At 36.5% G+C, this 21,915-nt stretch overlaps 1 protein-coding gene across 1 annotated transcript in view; it reads right to left on the minus strand.

The window, feature by feature from the left end:
- EML6 (EMAP like 6) overlaps window positions 1-21,915 on the minus strand; it is a 336,902-nt gene that overhangs the window by 113,404 nt on the left and 201,583 nt on the right. The window contains exons 8-9 of the mRNA XM_001375291.5: window positions 3,519-3,720; window positions 377-514 (exon numbers count right to left, since the gene is read on the minus strand). Of these exons, the coding sequence (XP_001375328.2) occupies window positions 377-514; window positions 3,519-3,720 (340 nt within the window). The remainder of the gene's footprint in view (window positions 1-376; window positions 515-3,518; window positions 3,721-21,915) is intronic.

Here is a 21,915-nt window from a genome sequence, read left to right on the forward strand (position 1 = left end):
CCCTCTTAATTGCAGTACTTTCCCTCACTTAATTATTTCCTGCTTATTCTGTATATTACTTACTTTGTATATATTTGTTTGCATGTTGTCTCCCCAAATGGCTTATAGGTTTCTTGAGGTCAGGGACTGTCCTTTGCCTCTCTTCGTATCCCCTTTGCTTAGCACAGGACATGTTATAGAGTAGGTGCTTACTAAGTGTTTATTGATGAAGGAATGAAATCTTTTACTAATATATTTTTGGATTTGTTCTTGACTCTAGTGTACTATTATATTCAAACAGATTTATATTTTTAAAATTTTGGTACTTAAGCTTAAGTTCCAAGACAAAAACCTTAAATTTAAGAAAATGAGCACCATTATCAATTCTTAGATATACCTGACTCGGAGGACAATGAAAGACCCATCTTTCATTCCCAGGGCTAGCTGAGATCCATCTGGGCCAAACGATACACTGCGTACTGCTTCTTCCATGTTACAACGGGCAATCAAGGCATGATCAGCAAGGCTCCATAATCTAAACACAAGAACAATGTCAACTAATTCCATCTCAGTACCAAATTTCTTAAAATTATTGACGTACCAAAAGCTAGAAACTAGGCCACTCAGGCACCATGTGATTCCATTCCTACTTCCAACAATTTGGCTTTTTCATCAGTTTCCTTTCTTTCTGTAAAAAAGTGTGACAATGGGAATATTCCTCAGGATTTCTATAAGTCACTGTCACCACTTGAAAAATCTTTGGAGTTAAACAATATTGATAAAGAATTTGAGATTCTTCTACTAAATAAGTCCCATACATTATATACAATATTTTATCATTTCTCTTTGGACATATGAAATTATTATTTATGTAAGTAAAGGATCCACATGAAGCCAAGTATAAACTGTAATACTCAAAACATGGATTCTTAGACTTTTTTTGTGTCATGGTCCTCTTCAGTAGTCTGGTGAAGCCTACAGGTTCCTCAGCGTATTTTTGAATGCATAAAATAATATGCATATGATTCCAAAGGGAGCTAGTTATTGAAATACAATTCTCAAAATGTCTTTTTAAAAAAATACAAGTGCACAGTCAGAATCTATGACTTAAAGGAACAAAAGTAGATAGTTACATTTCGATTTAGGTTTGTCATGGAGCTCATTTGCTTGTTTATTTGGACATGTGTTGATTAAAATACATGTGGATCTTTTTTAAAATACCCTAAAGAAGAAATAATTTCTAAGATAGGGAACTTAACTGATGATTTAATCATGCTTATGTAAGAAAGTTACTGAAGGGAATAATGACACACCTATCCAAAATAGTCTCGGGCCTGACTGCAGAAAGTCCTATACTCATAATTATATCAACGGAATCTTGATGAACAGCTCCCTGGAGGCTGTCAATGACTGGACTATCCAAAGAGAATTGGTCTAACATTAATGGTAAATAAGGCTACTATTTAATAGTAGAAGAATTTAAGGGGCACATATAGGACAGTATTCAGCAATGATAGCCACAGGAGACATACAAAAACAAAGAAACACCAGAATTATGTCTAATCAAGACCCCTTCAATAAGAAGTGCTGATCTAATTTTTCAGTATATTCATGTGTAATGTAGAGGAAATGACCACAACTCACTTGTATCAAAGTTTTTTTTCAATGTTTTGAATTTTCAATTCAGAAATTTTTCAATTTCTGCCATTCTAAATTACTGGGGGTGTCTCGATTGCAAGATAGGAATCATGCTATGACTAATAGACTTTTGACTATATTTAATCAATTCTGTGCAAATTTCTCACAAATTTTGGTGTTATATTTATTACCCTGGTTCAAAATCCATAATTTTAGACAGTTTGGGCTGGGCCCAAAATGAACCAAAAGGATTATTTCAATGCTTTAAGTGCCCTGGCACTATTGCTTTAGATGGGTTTGAAAAAGCCAGGAACAAGGCAGAGATAGAAACATGGAGGAAAGAAAATAAGTGGAGAAAAGTGACTGTAAAAAAAGCAAACATTTAGTTCATATTTTAACCCACAAAATGAATGGATTAACCCTCTATTTTAATTGTAGGAATTGATGAGGCTTTGGTGTTCTGTAGAAATTGTGAAGATGGGTTAAATGAACATCTTGTTGGGACCTTTAAAGAGTTCACATTAGATGCAGACTGGCAGAAAAGAGGCACTGACCACAAATCTCAATTTACACTTAAAAGCCCCAAAGTAAAGATTCTCTGGCTTTCTCCACTGGTCACAATCAAAGGTTAGCAAAAAATGCTGAACAAACATCATAACTGCCCTCAGCTCTGATTTAATAGACCAATTATTCACTCTTCAGAAAACTGTGGCTCTCTGAGTTTGACATACTTATTTTTTATAATATCATTTTCTTTATTAAAAATATAAGAAATTCATTTCAAGAAAACTCTTCGCCTTATCAGATAGACTTTATTTTCGTAATAATAGCTGGCAGGTAGGAAACATTAGAGAGAAAAAAAGAGAACTAGACCTGTAGTCAGGAAGATCTTACTTCAAATCTGATCTTTGGTACTTACTGACTCTGTAAGCCCAAGCCAGTCACTAAATCTGTCTGCCTTAGCTTCCTCATCTATAGAATGGAGATAATAGCACCTACCAATCATTTGATCTTGTTGCAAAGATCAAATGAGGTAATATTTGTAAAATTATTTGCAAACCAAAAAGTACTACCTAAATGCTATCTGATATTACTCTTGATTTTAGGCCAATGTACAAAGCCATACATATTAATTAATTAATAAAAATAAGTGCTCTGTGTGTGTTGAAGAACCCGTTTAAGTTAAATTTCTAAATGATGATTAATGAAGAGAGAGAGGCTCTACTTAAAGGATATATTGAAATAAAATTGGAGCCCATCAATTACTGTGAGTCACAATGTAGAATATCAAAAGTCCAGGGGAAAATATGGCTCTGTCAGAGCACTAGTTGAGCATCTTCAAAAAGAAAGAGAGCTAGATTTCAGCCTACAATATCTCCTTCACATTGGATCTGAACAAAAGGATTTCAGGGGTAAGCTGGAGCTGGTAAATTTGGTTGTAAATTTGTAATTTTGTAAATATTGTAAATTTCAGTGTCAGCATTTATATCTGGGAAACAACAAATCAAGGATAAATTTATTGTTATGTATATTGTCTTGACTTAAAAATGATGGATAAAACATTAATAAAGCAGATTAAATTTAGAAGTTTGTCATCAATTTTTGGATTGTCAGTTGTTTACTGATGCATTTGTCTGCTCACCTCTGGTTTGAAATGACTGAATAAACATTCATTTTAGAGTAAAAGCCAAAGTGATTTCTAAAAGACAGTCAACTGCAACCAGCAAAAAGTTGAACTATTCTTGAATTGGCAGTCTTAACATCTGTATTTGTAGGCTTAAGTTTACTTTTTTTTTTTTTTAAAGGACATGTGAGATGGGAGGAAGTGAAGCTGGGAATCAAAGGTGGCCATGCGGTAGAATTGAGAAGGTGTCAGAGTTAGTCAGGAGCAGCAGCCTTACCGGACAGATCTATCGTCACTGCCTGTAACTGCTAAAGGTTTCTTGGGATGGACGGCCAGAGCCCAGAGCTCCCCTTCACAATGACCTTGCATGATCAGCATCGGCTTATCTCTTTCTCTCACTATCACTTCAAATATTTCACTGTCCTGTGTACCTGCCAAAAGTCGATCTGCTTTCCAGCAAACACTACGGATGGACAAACCTGGCAAAGAAGAAAATGGTTTTACACTGGTCGTAAAGATAAGTCAAAATGAAATATATCCAACATTAAAAGTCCGTCCTATATTGTGTAAGAATCACTGTATTGAGCACAAGCAAACCATAGCCACAAATGGGAGAATAAAAGGGCCTGAAATTCTTTTAGAATCCCATTCAAATGTTCTGTTAACCATTTTCCTGGCTGTGAAGAGTATTTTCTTTTTTGAAAATATTTTCTTGTTCTGATGACTATACAACAAACTTGTGTCTGTTTCTTATCTGACTTGATAAGCTCTAAGTTTTTACAAAATATGCCAGTCCATCTTAAATCAAAGGTTAGCCAAAAGATAACCCAATGACCTTTTAAATCATTCTCTTATAATTTTCTATGAAAATTAAGAATTACTTACAATGCTGGATATTAATATTTTAATAAGGCATACATGGAATATACTTTAGCAGAGCCTATTATCATTTTAGGCAGATTTAGCATGAATTTTATTGTGACATGTTATTGTGATGGGTAAACAGATGCTTTGTGTCCCAGAAATATGCAAATGAAATACTAATTTCAGACTCAAAATATCATCAAACATTTGTCTCTGAGAATTTTATTCTACAAAGGAATAGTTCATTGACTCAATGGCTGCAGTACTTGCTTTAAAAGGATCTGTGTACCCATTGTTCAAGTGCATCCTTCTGGTTCTAAATGAGCAGAAGCTCTTTTATGAGTCTGTCAGAAATTTAAGTAATTAGAACTCTTGAGATCTAATCCCATAATATCTTGTTGCTTATCATGTTCCTTAAGCTGGAAATGTCCTCTCTCTGTCATTACCACATAATGAAATTATACCCATGCAAAAGTGAAATGTTTCGCCTCAAAAGGTAATGGTGCCCCACATCCCAGAAGATCTTCAAGCAAAGACTTGGATGACCATTTGTCAGACACAGGATGGACTTAATGACCTTTGAGGTTCCTGCCAACTCTGAGATTCTTCACAGTTGAGCTCAAATGTCACCTTCTCCATCCAGCCTTTCTGAAGGCCTGGCTAGTCCAAAGTGGTCTCCTTCCTTTTACTACGGATAATCATGACCACTAACATTCAAAGAACTCCTTAATAGTTTATAAAATGCTTTCCCCAAACCATTCCCAGGATAGAAACAGTGCACATATCATTCATTGTATTTTATTAATAAGAAATTTGAAGCTCCAGAAGATAAGGGACTTGTGCAAGGGCATACAGCTGAGGGATTATTCTAACTGTTTAGGGGCTCTTGTCTATTGTAATACAACTGACTTATAGCCTCTCATCTAGACCTTCACCCTTTAAATACATATTATGTTCATTAAATAAAATTTAAATAATAAACCTCCTAGCAGAATAAAAGTTCCTAGAACAATAAGTACAAACATAATGATAACTCATGATCAAATAGCACTTGCAAGTTTACAAAGCATGATCCTCACTGTGACTCTTGTGATGTAGGCAATGTAAGTATTCTTAGCCATTTTAGAGATCATTCAGCAAGTGTTAACTTCATATCTCAGATAGAAGAGAATGTGCTAAGGATTAGGGATACAAAGTAAAAAATGAAGCAGGTCCTGCCTCAAAGGAGTTTACCTTCTAAAAGGAGTGATAACAAGCACACATATAAGTAAACACTAGATATATAATATACATTTATATATCATATGTAGCAATATAAGAGACTTGTGTAGAATATAAATATGTATCTAATAATTATATAACATGTAATAAGTAGACATAAATAAATACGAGGTAGCTTTGGAAGGGAGAGACTAATAGTTGGAGGGGACCAGGGAAGGTCACCTGTAGAAGGCTGCACTGGAGCTGAATCATGAAGGCAAGTACAGATTGCAGGAGATGGTGGTTAGGAGAGAGTATTCTGGGCATGGGGGACACCTAGAGAAAAAGCACTGAGATAGAGTGTCCTGTGTGAGCGACAGCATAGATGCCAATTGAGTTCAACAAAAAAAATATTGAGGGGAGTTCACATGTAAGAAGACTTGAAAGGCAAGAAGAGGATGGGTGCAACAGCCTGGGTCAGAGATGATTATGAACTCTGAACTTTGGTGGTACCTGGGTGAGTGGAGAGAAGGAGATGTATGAAAGAAATGTTTTGGAGCTAGAAATGATAAGATCTGGCAACCCCGATAAGATATGTGGGAAGGTGGTTCGACAACTTAGAGGATAGAGTACTAGACCTGGAATCAGGAAGACTCATCTCTCTGATTTTATATCCAGCCTCAGATGCTACTAGCTGTGTGAACCTGGACAAGTCACTTAACTCTTTACCTCAGTTTTCTTATTGGTAAAATGAGCTGGAGGAGGAAATGGCAAACTGCCTCAGTATCTTTACTAAAAACAAACAAACCAACAAACCTCAAATGGAGTCACAGAGTCAGATATGATTGAAAAACAACTGAACAATAATGACAACAACAAAGATATGTGAGATGAGTTACAGTGTGGAGTCAAGGTTGACACCAGTCATAAACCTAAATGACTGGCAGAATGATGGTACCCTGAACAGTGATGGAGACATTCAGAAGAGGGATGGATATTGAGAAAAAGATGATGAATTCTATTTTGGATATGTTGAGTTTAAGATGCCTATGGGATATGCAGTTTGAAATAATCAATGTGGGGTCTAAATCTTCTGTTATCTGGCTTCTGACCTCATCATTCACCTAACATTGTTCTCTAAAATTACTAAATTTTTTTTAAAAAGTTACTAAAGATCTTTCAATAGCTTTTTCTCAGTTTTCCTCCTTCTTGACCTCTGCGTATCTTTGACACTTTGGCCATCATCTCATTCTGAACATTCTCTCTTCCCCAGGTTTTTGTTTAGTAAATCTCTCCTCTGTGACAACTCCCTTTCAGGCTCCTTTGTTGGTTTTTCTTTTATGTCTTGCCCACCAACCATGGGCATTTTCCACAAGATTTTGTCCTGGGCTATCTTCTTTATTCAATTCAATCTACCTTACCTCACTTGGGGAATTTTATTAGTGCTCATGGACTTAATTATCATCTCCATACAGATAATTTCAAGAGCTAAAGATCCAACTCTAGCCTCTCTCTTCAGCTATAAGTTCATATCACTAACTGCTTTTTGGACACCACAAACCAGAAGCCCTATAGACATTTCAAATACAACAAACTCTGCTCTTTTCCAGATTTCCTTATAACTGACAAGGCCACCACCATTTTCACTGTTACCAAGGTCCATAATTCTGGTTCCATCCTCTTCTCTACTCTTTCTCACCTCATCTAAATAATTTGTTCCCAAATTTTACATTTATATCTTCATTACACTTCATATATACTCTTGTATACATCCCTTTTCCCTGCTCCCACAGCCATCATCCTAGTTCAGGCCCCTTGTCACCTTTCACTTGGACTATTGCCTTCTAACTGAACTCTCTGTCTCAAGTCTACCCCTACTCTAAGCCATGATCTGCTTAGTTACCATGATAATTTTTCTTTTTTTTTTTACATTAAAAATTTAGTTGGTCAATTTCAAACATTATTTCTTGGTTACAAAAATCATATTCTATTCCTCCCTCCCCTGCCCCCACCCCTCTCACAGCTGATGCACAATTCCACTGCATATTTCCATATGCATATGATGCATAATTCCACAATTACATATATCATTAATCAGAACCTTTTTCCTTATTGTTGGTGTTTGCATTATTAGGATGTTCATTTAGAGTCTATATCCCCAACCATATCCTCTCAACCCATGTAATCAAGCAGTTGTTTTTCTTCTGTGTTTCTACTCCCACAGTTTTTCCCTCTGAATGTGGATAGTGGCTTTTCTCATAGATCCCTCCAGGTTGTTCAAGATCACTGCATTTCCACTCATGGAGAAGTCCATTACCTTCGATTGTACCATAGTGTATCAGTCTCTGTATACAATGTTATCCTGGTTCTGCTCCTTTTGCTCTGCGTCACTTCCTGGAGGTTGTTCCAGTTCCCATGGAATTCCTCCACTTTATTATTCCTTTGAGCATAATAGTATTCCATCACCAACATATACCACAATTTGTTTAGCCATTCCCCAATTGGAGGGCATCCCTTCATTTTCCAATTTTTTGCTACCACAAAGAGCGTGGCTATGAATATTCTTGTACAAGTCTTTTCCCTTATTATCTCTTTCTCCCCTGTATTTTAAATATAATATGATGCCTTTGCATTGGCTGTCTATCATGCCTGGAATGTTATGTTCCCTTCCTGTTCTGCCTCATAGTTTCCCTTTCTTCCTTTCCCTTTTTAGTCTTCCTTCAAGACTCAGCTCAAATCTCACTTTCTACAGGCCTTTTCCAGTCCCCCCACTGGTTAGTGCTTTCCTCTTCAGCTTACCTTGCAATTGCCTGCATAGATCATTTATATACCCATTTTAAAATATATTTTCTCTTTGATTAGAATGTACACTGTATGATGTCAAGAGACTGTTTTTGCCTTCCTTTGTATCTCTAACACTTATCCCAGTTCCTATTAATGCTTAAGTAGGATTTGTTTGACTGACTGATGCAAGAACTTAGGGGAAAAACTCTTTGAATATTCAGATGATAATAGAACTCATGGAAGTTGATAAAATCACCAAATGAAAGAACAGAGAGAAAAGACAAGACAGAATACGGAGGCTCACACACACACACACACACACACACACACACACCAGAGATGATGAGTCAGTGAAAGGGACTGAAAGAAAGCAATTTGATATATAGAATGAAAACCAAGAGAAGGAAAAACTTAGAGAGCAGTGAGTAGCCAGGAGTGGACAGTAGTCAACAGGGTCAAATATTTCTGTAAAGAACTGAGGAAAAGATTTTAGACTTCATCATTAAGAGATCACTAATTACTTGGAGGAGAGTAGTTCCAGTTGAGTGATGAAGACCTGGATGGTTTTGTCAAGAAGTTTATCTGAGAAAGGAAGGAGAGGTAGAAGATGAGAGTTGTCAGGGATGAGAGAATTTAGTGGAGGAATTAAGGTTGGGAGAGAGTTGAGCAAGTTTGTGTATATTGGTAGCAAGGAAGGAAGATAGGGACCAAAGATGAGACAGAGAGAAATGAGATGTTATTGGTGGAAATATGCCAGAGAAGATGGAAGAGGATGAGATATAGATACCTGGTTTGGCCTTGATGGGAAAGGGCACCTCTTCATAAAGAAGAAATACTTAGGGATGATAGCAAGTTGTTGTGAGATGAGGTGGAATGGAATAGAGAGATTTTTTTTTGGTCTTTGGTGAGGAGATGCTGTTGGGAGCTTAGAGTGAGAAGAGAGGGTTTGGAAAAGCCATCAAATGGAGAATGGCTAAACAAATTGTGGCATATGATTATGATGGAATATTACTATGTCATAAAAATGATGAGCAGATTAGTTTAAAAACATGGAAAGACCTACATGAAATTATGAAGAGAGAATATTATATATAGCAACAGAAATATTATTTGAAGAATAACTCGTATACATCCACTTCCAGAGAAAGAAATGATAAATAGAAACAAGAAAGAAATAGTTTTACATATATACATATCTTTTTGTTAAATGATGACCTTTGTAGTGTGGGGAGGGTAGTGGGAGAAGGAGATGCCTGAGTATTTTAATGTAACAAACAGAATTAAAAAAAAAAAAAAAGAAGAGCCCCTGTGAAGAGTGGGGTAGGAAATCAATTAGGGAGGACTAAAACAATTGTTCCCCTGCAGTTGAGACTGGATAATAGAAATTTGCATTGTATCAATCAGCACAGTATTTCCTTTAGGTCAATTCAATAGTATAGAAGTAGAAGGGGAAGGACTGCATGGTGGGTATAATTCAGTATTGCCATTTGGTAAAATACAAGCAGTGATAGGAAAAGGGATCAAGAGATTCAAGAGTAAAGTATAGTGTATAGTTAAATTGGTTCACTAATGGCTCAAGATTTGAAGGGATGAGAATAAATCTAGAGTAGGGATGATAACCTGGTTAAGTACTGAGGGGAAGAGGGATTGGGGAAAGAAAAACCTTGAGATTCCTGATTTTCTCAAGGTCAGACAGCAAAAAAGCTGAGATTTGAGCCTGGGTTTTTCTGTCTTCAAATCCATTGACCTTTCCACTGTTATTTATCTACGTATTCATCTTAAATAATAGTACATTGCCTTATACAATGTAGTATATTATAAGATTTAGGGCTGTCTGCATGATTTGTTGTCAAAGTAAGTTTAGCTATTCCTGAAGTAGTGTCCAAGGATCAAATGAGATAATATTTATAAAGTACTTAGCTTATAAAAGTACCTGGCTCATAAAAAGGACTTAATAAATGATTGTTCCTTTTTCCCCTTCCCAGGGAGGTAATCAAATGCCATTTTATTGACCTAAATGCTTGTATATCTTGTATGTATAGAATCACCCTCAGGAATTATATTTTCAATTTATGAAGTAATTTTGATGGATTTGAATGTCTATTCCTTTTATAAAATTTTGTTACATCAGTATAATACTCTATCATCCAGAATTTTCATAGTAAAGATTAGGCATACCAACAAACCAACTGAGACCAATAACTGATGCTTAAGTATATTACATCATCAATATAATCATCTAGTCAAAAAACAGAAATCAATATTCATTGAGTATTTAGAGTACGCAAAGCTCCATGAAAAGTTCTGGGAAAACCAAAGGAAATGAGAAATATAGTCCTTTCAGTCTTGTTATTTTGAAGCGAAGAGAGATCCATTCTACATCCAAAGATGTCTAGGTCACAGATTCATAAGGTCACAGCTCTAGAGCTAGGTAGGGGTCTTAGAGTTTAGTCTAATCCCCTCATTTTATGTTTTCGATTCAACACCTCCTCAATTCCCTCAGCTTCCTCTTTCCTCTGTCTGGAGGGCTGGATGGTAGAGCATTAAACATCTCCCAAAGCTTTCCCTTATTGAGTGGTGGGATCTGACTTTCTGACTAACTCCATGGGACATCATGTCCCTAAACAGGAACTATTTTCCTTTTTCTTTTGCATCTCCAGCACTTAGTACAGTCCCTGTCACATAATAAATATTTATTGAATTCAACTGAGTTATATATGAAGATTGTGAGGACTAGAGAGGTTAGGTTTCCCAAGGTCATTGAGAAGCATAGGATTCAGATCTTTTGAATCAAAAGCCAGAGTTTTTCCCATTGTACTTATTACGGAAAGAGCATATAAGTATAAAAAGATGATTATACAAAGTAGTATATGGTATAATCATTGCTAATTTAATGGTATGAACTGCTGGAGTTCAGAGAAGGAAGAGATCACAGGGAACAGGTGAATTCAGGGAAGGCTTCATAGAGAAGGATGGATTTGAGCTAGGCTTTGAAGGAAGACAAGGAGATATTTATATTGAGAAAAGACAAGGGTATTTCAGGTACATAGACTGTGATGATAATTCTTGTGTGTATATATGTTTATCTATACATTAACAAAAACTATATAGCATTTCTTTAGCATGCCCTTCCTATATGCACTATGTATTCATATATAACTGTGTACAGATTTTAAGTCCTCAATATAACTCCATTTTAAATATTCAATAGCTCCTTTTGGTATCAGCACTGCTGATTTTCTGTATGACTTCTAGCACTTCACCTTGTTATAAGGGAACAAAAAGAGATTTATCCTACATCCAAAGGTGCCAACATCACATTAGAATTGGATTCTAGGTCCAGTCTACAAAATCTATTCCAGACTGCAAGGATAGATTTCTTCAGAGTTCTAATGAGGAACAGAAAGAATATTTTAATATGTCACCTCTCAGTGGGTAAACTAACTTAGTCACACTAAGTGGATGAGCCAAATAACTAGTTTAAGTCATTGTGATGGGGGGAAGAGGAGGAGGTTTCCGGAGGACTGTGTCATTTGCATTGCTTACTTTACTTAATCAGTAGGATGTATTCTATCCTGTCTTAGTCAGAGACTCATCCACCCACATGCATTCATATTAGGATACTCACAATCATCTCCCTCTTTGCCTGGCTCTAATGCTGGCCAGTCTAAGACTTCCAGACACCAAGATAATCCATAAAAATTCATTGTCTACTGACTTACAATCAAGAGATGATTACAAGTAATCTAAATTACCTTGATGTATGTCTTGAGAAATCAGGATTCAGACTCCCAAGAATAGAAAATCTTCTAAGATGAGGACAGTTTAATTTTCGTCCTTGTATCTCTAGCACCTAATATTCAGTGCAGTGCACAATTCAGGTACTTAGTGAATGCCTGTTATTTTTTTTTCAAATGAGGACCATAGATGTTTTAATGTCCTGTTGCATTTATTTATATTCTTCTAATATCTTATCATGGTTTCCTCTCAAAGCTAAGCAGTAGCTTTCTAAATGCAAGAGCCAATTAGATGGCAAAGTTCATATGAGCACACTGGGCTTAGAGTCAGGAAGACCCAAGTTCAAAATTCAGCTTCAGACACTTACTTAGTGTCTTGTATAACCCTAGACAAAGCACCTAATTACTGTCTGCTTCAGTTTCCTCATCTGTAAATCTGTGACAATAATAGCACCTACATAGGGTTGTTGTGAGGATCAAATTATATAAGAATTATAAAGTGTCCTGCAAACTTTAAGCAATATATGTTGCTTAAAGTTTACTAGCTATTAGTAGTAGTAGTAGTCAGTCAACTGGCATATATTAAGTACTTACTATGTGCCAAGAATAGTGTTATGCACTGGAAATAGAAATACAAGTAGAAGGGAAGACAGTTTTTGCTTTCAAGGAACTCATATTTTAAAAGGAAACTGATATCCATCTCCAGAGAAAGAACTGTTGGAGTCAGAATGCAGATGAAAGCATGTTTACTATTAATATTTATTATGTATATTATTAAAGGATGTTCATTTAGGTTTATGCTTTGTGGGTTTTGGTTTTATAAGATTTATCGCTTACAAAAATGAACATTATGGATAAAAATTTTAATAAAAAATAAAAGGAAACTGAAAAAAACAAAAGAGATGGTATCTGGCCCAGGGGCATGATAGAGAAAATTCTGAGTATTTTCTGGGGAGGAGAGAAAAGGCTGGCCTGGGCACCTCCTTAAAAGGAAGTTCTCTCTGATAGAAATAGCCTAGAGAAGTTTTTGGGAGGGGTGAAATTCTCAAGAGATTCTGGCAATATCGTCTTTAAATATTTAAGTCAATTTTCAACTATTCTAATATTAAACGAGAAAGATATAAAACCAATTTTTCCTAGGAGACATGGCAAAGCTAACAGTTACTTTGGGAAATGACTGTATTCTCCTGGTTTCTGCTCTGATAAATTATAAGACAAAGAGATTTTATTTGGAATTCAGTTGGAAGTATACAAATATTGAGGGAAAAAAGGAAAAAACTCAAGTTGCTCAGTTTTATAACCTATATTTTTTCACAAAACAGAAAAATATTGCATTGTTGACACGAACTAACGTACCCATGTCTACAGGAGCTGAATCCTAATTCCTTGGGACATGCATCAAGGTCGTTTTCATTTCTTGTCATCACCTCTGTATTATAAATCAGAAGATGATGAATTTTGTGGATTATCTTGGTGTCTGGGCAGCATGCTAGTCTAGGGATGATTTTAATTTTAAACTACATTTCACTAGAAAAAACCATCCTGCTGTCTATATTTTAGTAGTGTAAACTGATGGCATTTTAAGAACATTTCGCTGAAATGATGTGGTGCCAACATATCTTGGAAAATATTTCATTGCTAACATGAACCTGTGTGCCAGTTTCTTTTTCAAGAACTGTCCGAGTTTCTGCTTTGGAGATATGACCAGCAGATGGAGCTAAAGAGCAACCTCCTTTATTTTTTTAGACCCCTCTCCTAATGCTTTGAATCTAACAAACCCTTTCCACACCCTTATCCTTGCTTTCAGTTCAGAGCAGGGTATGAGGCAAGCCATACTTCCAGCATCCTTTGCAACTTATTAAAGCTTGGGAGTAACAGCAGCATGTATCATCCATCATTTCCCAAGGGCAGGGTTCCCTATTTCTTCTCTTATTCTGAAGCTTTTTGTGTTTTATCAGACTCTTCGTTAACTATTCGGCTTCTATCTCTAACAGCATTTGGAATGCATGAAATATAACATTCCTGATTGGTGGGGGTAGCTCCGAGAGATTATAGAATAATGAAATGCAAGTTGGCAGGGAGCTAGCTCTAGGACCTATCTATTCCAACCTGGACTCCCAAAACAATCCCCTTGACAATGAGCCCAGGAAGGGGTTTGGCGACCTCCAAGGAGGGCAGCCCACCATGTCCTGAGGCAACTTGTTTCTGCTTTGGGGCAGAAACTTAGGAAGTTTTTCCTTATTTCAATATCCTGGTAAAAAGTTTGTTTTTTAAAAATTGATTCATCTTGTTTTTATGTTACCATTTTTACAGATTCTTTCCATTTACTGTAATAAACTGTTAGACAAAAGTAATAAACACTACAGGGACCTCATCTAAAGCTGCAGTGAGCATTTGCCTTTTTGCAGTTTCTACCTGCTGTCCCTAGTTCTGCTCTCTGGTACCCAATGAATCAAATCTAACATCTCTTTGATACAACTGCCCTTCAGATTCTAGAAGAAGAGAATCATTCTGCCTCTCAACTCAGGCCCCCATTCTCCAGCCTAAACCTCAACCACTAAGGAAGCTTCTGAAGGAGGCACAGTCCTTGCATTCAGGAAATGCCCATCTCGTTAGGGCAGCAAGGTTGGAAGGAACAGAGGAGGGAATCCCCTTTTAAATGGAACTACTATTGAGGGCAGATAAGTGGCCCAGTGGGTACAGTGCCAGGTTGAAGTCAGGAAGACTCATTTTTATGAGTTCATATGTGAGACATTTACTAGCTGTATGACCCAGGGCAAGCGAGTTAACCCTATTTGCCTCAGTTTCTTCATTTGTAAAATGATCTGGAGAAGGAAATGGCAGTCTATATCAGTATCTTTGCCAAGGAAATCACAAATGGGGTTAGGGAGAACCAGACATGACAGAATGACTGAATTACAAAACAACTCCCTACAAAAGAGATGGGGGGTGATGAGTGGGATATGCCTTAAGCCATATTTGCTGGCAATACCTAAGTTACCAGCAAGTTTTAAAGAATAATTAGATGACAACTAGAGAGGCAGCATAGCCTCCCTTGGCATAGTGGATAAAGAGCTGGTCTCTGAACCTGGAAGAACTGGGTTCAAATCCTTTTTCTGACATATTACTTTGGGCAAGTCTCAAGAACTTGTTTGGAGGTCTGAGCAACTTTCTAATGTTTTAAGTTGTCTAGAAGATGCCCACCTGAATGGTTGGAGAAAATTCCTATTCAAGGATTGCCTTCCCCTTTCACCTACCCACAGACACCCCTGAAATCACAGGTATAGTCCTACTTCCTATCTCTAAAAAAGCAACACTGGGACAGCAGATAAGAGCATAGTGGTGGTTGTGGCAGGTGCTAGGGAGAAAAGGGAAATGGAAGGAGGTTAAAGGGCACCAATGATAATTTTTTCCTATTTCATAATTACACCTTAAGTATGCTACTTTAAATTATCCCATGTGCCTACATACCTCTGCATTACTGATTTTGCTGTGGCAGCTGCCTGAGGTCCCTGGACAGAGCCCAACAAGCTTACTACACACCAACCACGTTTCTCTTCAGTAGATATTGCATTTCTTTTTTCCTTAAGATGGGGTAAATAAAAGGTAGTGCTGGGCACAGAGAAGATAGGGACTCTATGATATTTGTAGAATTAAGCTGAACGGAAGGAAATGTGTCTGTCACCAACAGACTATGCTCGTCTGACCTTCTATATAACCTGTTTTAAACATTTCATTCTAGCTTCTTAAAAAATTTCATCAGCAAGATGAAATCAGCTTGACTCTAAGTTAAGCTTAGATTTAAACAAGTCAGGATTGTCAATAGGACTGCCTATTATTAACTAAGGACTTTATTATAATAAGACTGCCATACTGAAAATGGATGAATGGGATGACCAAGTTTACTGCACTGTGGTGACAATTGGAAACAGAACAATCAATAAATTAATCAGAGCATTTATTAAGCATGTACTAAGGGCTGGTTAGGCACAGGGCTACACGTTGAAGATACAGAGAAAGATAACGGCAATTCCTGCTCTTAAAGAGCTCAAGCACAGGCAAAAGAAACACTAAGGCATAATTTCAAATTGTGGTGGAGTAAGATGAAATTTTAGAAACATTACCAGTTTCAGGCTAAAGAATAGGTACAATTACAAACTAAATAAAGGGTAATCACCAGGTGAATGGGCCATCTCTGGTGACCTTATAATGGCTTTTTAGCCCACTCTGACTTTCTCACCTTTTGCTTACTTTTAATGTTTGCATTCTGACTTTCAGTCCTATCACTCTAACTAAATGTAGTTCCTCTAGAGTAATCAATGATTACTTAATAGCTAAATCCATTGAGTCTTTCTCAATTCTTATGCTTCTTGGTTTTTTACTATTGACACCATTGACATGTCCCTCCTCCTGGGTATTCCTTCCACAGCTTTTCTTCTGATTCTTCTCTTACCTGCCTGACCTATCCTAAATTGCCTTCATAGGATCATTATCTACATCCTAGTTACTAACTATGGTTGTAGCTCAGAGTTTCTTTATGAATCCTCTATACTCCTTTCTCTGTTTTTTCACTATTGGCAAACTTGTTCTACATTCAATGACCCATCTCTAGTCAGATAATTCTAAATTCTATATCTCTAGTTCTTCATCTCACTCCTGAGTCTCATTCACCATAGGTCCATTGGATATCGCCAACAAAATGCCTATCAGACATCTCAAATTCAAGTTGTACAAAAGTGAATTCATTATATTCCCATCTAAACGGATGTATCCTATTAATTTCTCTGCTTTTCTTACAGCACCAGCATTCTTCCAAAAATCATTCAGGATTGGAACTTCAGGTTACCCTTCTTTATTCCTCATATTCAAATGATGGCCAAATTTTGTCCATTCTAATCCTAAAATATCTCTTATATCTATTCTTTTTTTATCTGCTTACACAACTCCTATCTTGATTCAGACCTTCATTGTTCTCCTGATGAACTGCAATAATGCCCTATTGAACTTCCTGCTCTCCCCTCTTTAAAATTCATTTTTACCCTCTCCAATCCATTCTCCACAAAGCACCCAAAATAATCTTAATGCATTAGTCTCCAGATAACAGAATTTTAGTGGCTCCCTACTGCCTCCAGGACAAAATGAAAGCCTTTTATTTTATTTTATTTTTTTTTTCAGTAAATAAACATTGAGTAATCACCTACTATGTGCCAAGCACTATGTTAAGCACTAATGGTATCTAGCATTTATATAACACTTTAAGGTTTGCAAAATCCTTTACATATATTATCCCATTTGATCCTTATAAAAATCTTGTGAAAGTTAGATGCTCTTTTTTAATTATCATTCCCCCAATTACAATTTTTAACATTCATTTAGACTTTTTTTTGTGTTCCAGATTTTCTCCCTCCCTTCCACACTTCTTCCTCTCCCCATTCCCTGAGAGAGTGAGCAATCTGACATAGATTTTACAAGTGTAATCATGTAAAATTTTTTTTTCCATATTAGCTGTTTTGTGGAAGAGATCTCAAACAAAATAAATTGAAAGTGAAATATTGTATAAAACCCTTTATTTTATTAACATCACAGATAATCTAATTCTATATTGCCTTTTTAGGCATTTCACATTGTAGACAAATTGGCCTCCCGGTTGTGTCCTGCTTTCTTACATGGTTACATTTCCCTCCACATATTTTGTGGTCATATAAAACTGACTTTTTGGTTCCCAGTCAATATTCTGTCTCTGATTTAGTAATGCCTTTTCTACTATCGGTCTTCTAGCCTGCAATGTTCTCCTTCCTCATCTCTGCCTCCTGGCTTTCGTGGATCCTTTTAAGATTCAGTTCAAGTCCCTCCTTTGGCAAGAGGGCTTGCCCTGCCTCCCCTTATCCATCTCATGCCTGAAATATTGCTTCTTCTCACTTTTACTTCTTAGAATCTTTAGCTTTATTCAGAATTCAATGCAAGTTCCACCTCTAAGACAAAGCTTTTTCTAATCTCTCCTTGATTAGTGTTCTCCCCCTCCTGAAATTATGTATTTATCTCCATGTCATCCCCCTACTCAAAAGTTTTTCATTGTCTGTTGACTCTAAAATATAAAATCTCACTTGGCATTTAAGACAAGCCAAAATCTGGTTCCCACCTATCTTTCCAGTATTATTTCATTTTACTCCCATTCACAAGCTCTCTCTGTTCCCACAGTTCTGTGTTTGTACAGTTTTTACAGATTGTTCTCAACAGTTATTTCCCACACATGACATCCCATCTCCCACATCCATACCTTGGGCAGAGGCATGCCCCCATGTCTCTGCACTTTCTCCCCACCTCTATCTTATAAAATCTTTAGTTTACTTCAAGCTACAGCTCAGGGACCAGTTGAGCATGAAGCCTTTCCTGATTCCCCAAGTTACCTTTTCCTCCTGATATTACTTTGTATTATGTATATATGCTTTTCATTTACTCATCTGCATATGTGTCATGTTTCCATATTAGAATGTAAGCTCCATAAGGTCAAGGACAATTTTGCTTTTTGACTTTGTATCCCCAGAAATTAGCATGGTGATTTGCACACAGGAGGTACTTCATAAATGCCAAATGGATGCAATTGAGAAATAAAAAAGTCTGGTGATCACCATCAGTACCATCTTCAAAAAGGAAGAACAGCCATATTCCGAAACAAGCCAGGATGATCAAGAAGGTACAATTTACCAAAGACTGTCACTGAGTGTTTACAAATAAATTATTCCAAAGAATCAGCTAGACAGTCAGCTTTTTACTTGTCTGACACCACTTCCCACTTTGTTTATCTCTGAAGTACAACATCACACCAACACGTGTTTCTTCACTGAACACCTTATATCACCCTAAAGCCTGCATTGTGCTCATAGGCAACTCCTCACTGTTTGAAATAAGAATGACTTGCTGAGTGCATCGACTCTGGCATTCTTTGCTTCAAGACTACAGAGGCCTGGATTATAGACTGATTTATCTATCATATGAAATATTGGCAGGGGAAAGCAGAACATAAAAGGAAATTGCAGGCAAGACAGGGGAAAAAATTTACAGAGGAAATTTGGGGGGAGAAATAGCCATAGAAAGAGAGAGTCATTGCAAGGGGAAGAAAGAATAATAGAATGTATCTCTTTTCTCAATATACTCCATAATTCTAATAGGTATACAGTATATTTTAATAGCTACACAATACTATTACACATATATTAGTATTTATACACAATACTAATATCTATATAATATTTTTAATATACTATACTCAGAAGATTGTATGGAAAGAAAAGAGATAAGTAAAAAGCAAAAGAAACAATGCCTCGAGAAGGACAAATCAAGAACATAAGGGATTAATCAATAAGCATTCACTGAGCACTTACTATGTGCCAGAGAATACAAAGACAAAACGAAATAGTCCCTACCATCAAGAAGCTTACATGCAGTGGGAGAGATAATATGTACAAAAGAGGTATATACACAATGCATATTATATAGATACAAGGGATTTATTTTTTAGTAGGGGAAGGCTAGGGAACATGATTAAGGGTCTCATGCAGGAGGCAGCATCTGAGATGAATTTTGAGGGAAGCAAGAGATTCTTAGAGGTAAAAACAAGGAGAGAGTGTTCAAAGGCATGGAGACAGAAATGGAATGAATGAATGAATGAATGTCTTGTTTGAAGATGGTCAGATGGGCTTAACCATAAAATGAGGAAATTAGGGTATTGAAAAACTGGAAAAATTAGCTATAGTCAAATTGCTAAATATCATTTTAAATTTTAAAAATTATTTTTAAATATCAAAGAGAAGAATTTGTATTTGGTTCTTGTCAGTAAATTGTCAATAAATTGACAAAAGACTTTTAATAAATCAAAAGTGTTTATTAACTGCATAATAAGTCTCAGGAACTGTACTCCACAAAGGTAGAAAGAAGAGTGGCCAGACAGGTAGGAAGAACACCAAGAAAGAAAAAATTTGATGAAAATCAAAAGGAGAGAATTTCTAGAAATGGTCAACAGAATCAAATGCTACACAGTAGATAAGAAGGATTGAACTTGACAATTAAGCGATCATTGGTTTCTTTGGAGAGATTAGTTTTGTTTGAGTGATTAGGTTACAAGACCTAATTATATAGCATCAAGAAGTGATTCTTAAGAGAGAAGAAAATGAAGCCAAATGAGTAAAGACACTATATTCTAAGATTCTGACTGAAAAAGAGGAGAGATGTCAATATATCTCTATATGAAAGGAAGGGGGATAAAAGAAAGAAGGAAAGAAGGATAGAGGAAAGGAAGGATGATGGGAGGGAGATAGAGAGGAAGAAGAGAGGTTAGAGAGGAAGGAAGGAAGAGAGGGAAGGAAGAGAGAGAAGGAAGAGGAGGGAGGAAGGAATGGAGGAGGAAGGAGGGAAAGAGAAGAGAAAATGAAGAAAATAAAAAGTAAGAAATAAAGGAAACAGACAAGGATTAGATATGTGTATATGGTACTAGAAGGCAAGGTTTAGTAATAGAGCCTGAGAAACATTATTACCCCATTGTTACCTAGATTATCAGATTAAGAACCAGGTGATGTGGTTTCCAGATCCAGTTTTGCCCCTAGCTTGATAAACTTGGACAAATAAAAAAATCTCACTCCACTTCTTCCCCACTTAATCCTTCTTCAATTCCTTGAAAATCGCTTCTACCCCCACCACTTTATCAAAAATTATCTCTAAAAGGTAATCAAATATTTCCTAATGGCCAGCAGTAATGGTCTTTTGTTTAGTCTTGATCTTCCTTGACTCCTTGATAGCATTTGTTACTATTGGCCACTCAATATTTCAGGATGCTTCTTTCCCCTTGGTTTCAGAGATATCTCACTTTTCTGGTTTGTTTCATAACTGCTTTTTCTATTTCTATCCTTTTGTCACCTTCTTCTTGATCACTTAATCTTCACTGAGTTCTGTCCTCTGACTCTATTTTCTTTGTACATTCTCTCCTTTGTCGAATTCATTCTTCATATGCCTTAAACTCTTCCCTCTTTGATGACTCCCAAATCTCTAGTCTGGGTCTCTTTTGAGCTCCATATCCACATTTCCAGTTGCCTGTAGGACATCTCCATTTGCATGTCCCCAAAGCACCTTAAGTTTGAGCTTATTATTTTTTCCTTTAAATCTGTTCTTCCTTCAGATATTACTAGTTCTATTGGTGCCACCATTTATCCAATTTCATATTTGAAGCTAATGTTTTTTACTCTTCTCTTCTTTGCAATTAGTTACCAAGGTCTATTTATTCTTTCTTCAAGTACATCAATTCCTTACTTTCTATTTTCATTAATAACACCTTAGTAGAGTCCTTCATTGCCTCTCATCTGACCTATTGCAAAAGCTTCCTGAGATGACTTCCTGTTACCATTTTCTTCTTTCAGTTTATTCTTCATGCCAATGCTAGACATTTCTCTGACTCATAACTCTGTTCAGGCCACTCTTTTCCTTGAGATCTTTCAATGATTTCCTGTTGCTTATTATGGTACATTTGGCTTCTTCAGGAGGACTAAAAGAAAGACTTGAACTGAAGAAGTAAGAGACATAATTAGCATTTATATGACCCTTAAAGATTTATTTTATTTTTTTTAAACCCTTGCCTTCTGCATTAGAATCAATACTAGGTATTGGTTCCAAGGCAGAAGAGTGGTAAGGGCTAGGCAGTGGGGGTTGTAATAGAGTGATACTCTTTGAGGGTGTCTATTGATTCTCTAGATGATTAATAGATCAAGGGCTTTACCTACCCTCCTCCCTCAATGCCTCCCATTTCCTCCCCTCTTCTGAAGCCCTTAGCTTCCCCTCCTCCTTTTTCTTCAAGTCACTCAGGGAGTCACTATGAGATTTCAGAGGAAATACTCTTTTCTCTTAATTTCTCAAGTAAGGGGGTTTATTTGAAGAAGGCAGGACAAGGGTAGAGGATGAGGTAAGAGGGATGGGGTTTTCCCTAGTCTATACAATGAGCCTGGGTTTTGAGGATATTGGGGAAATGGCAATCAGTCATTAGCAGGGACAGTCAGAGAGATTAGGAGGACAAATATTTTTTCTTCTTTCTTCTTTTTCTTTTAA

Source organism: Monodelphis domestica, chromosome 1, assembly GCF_027887165.1.
Source record: "Monodelphis domestica isolate mMonDom1 chromosome 1, mMonDom1.pri, whole genome shotgun sequence".
Classification (NCBI taxonomy): Eukaryota; Metazoa; Chordata; class Mammalia; order Didelphimorphia; family Didelphidae; genus Monodelphis; species Monodelphis domestica.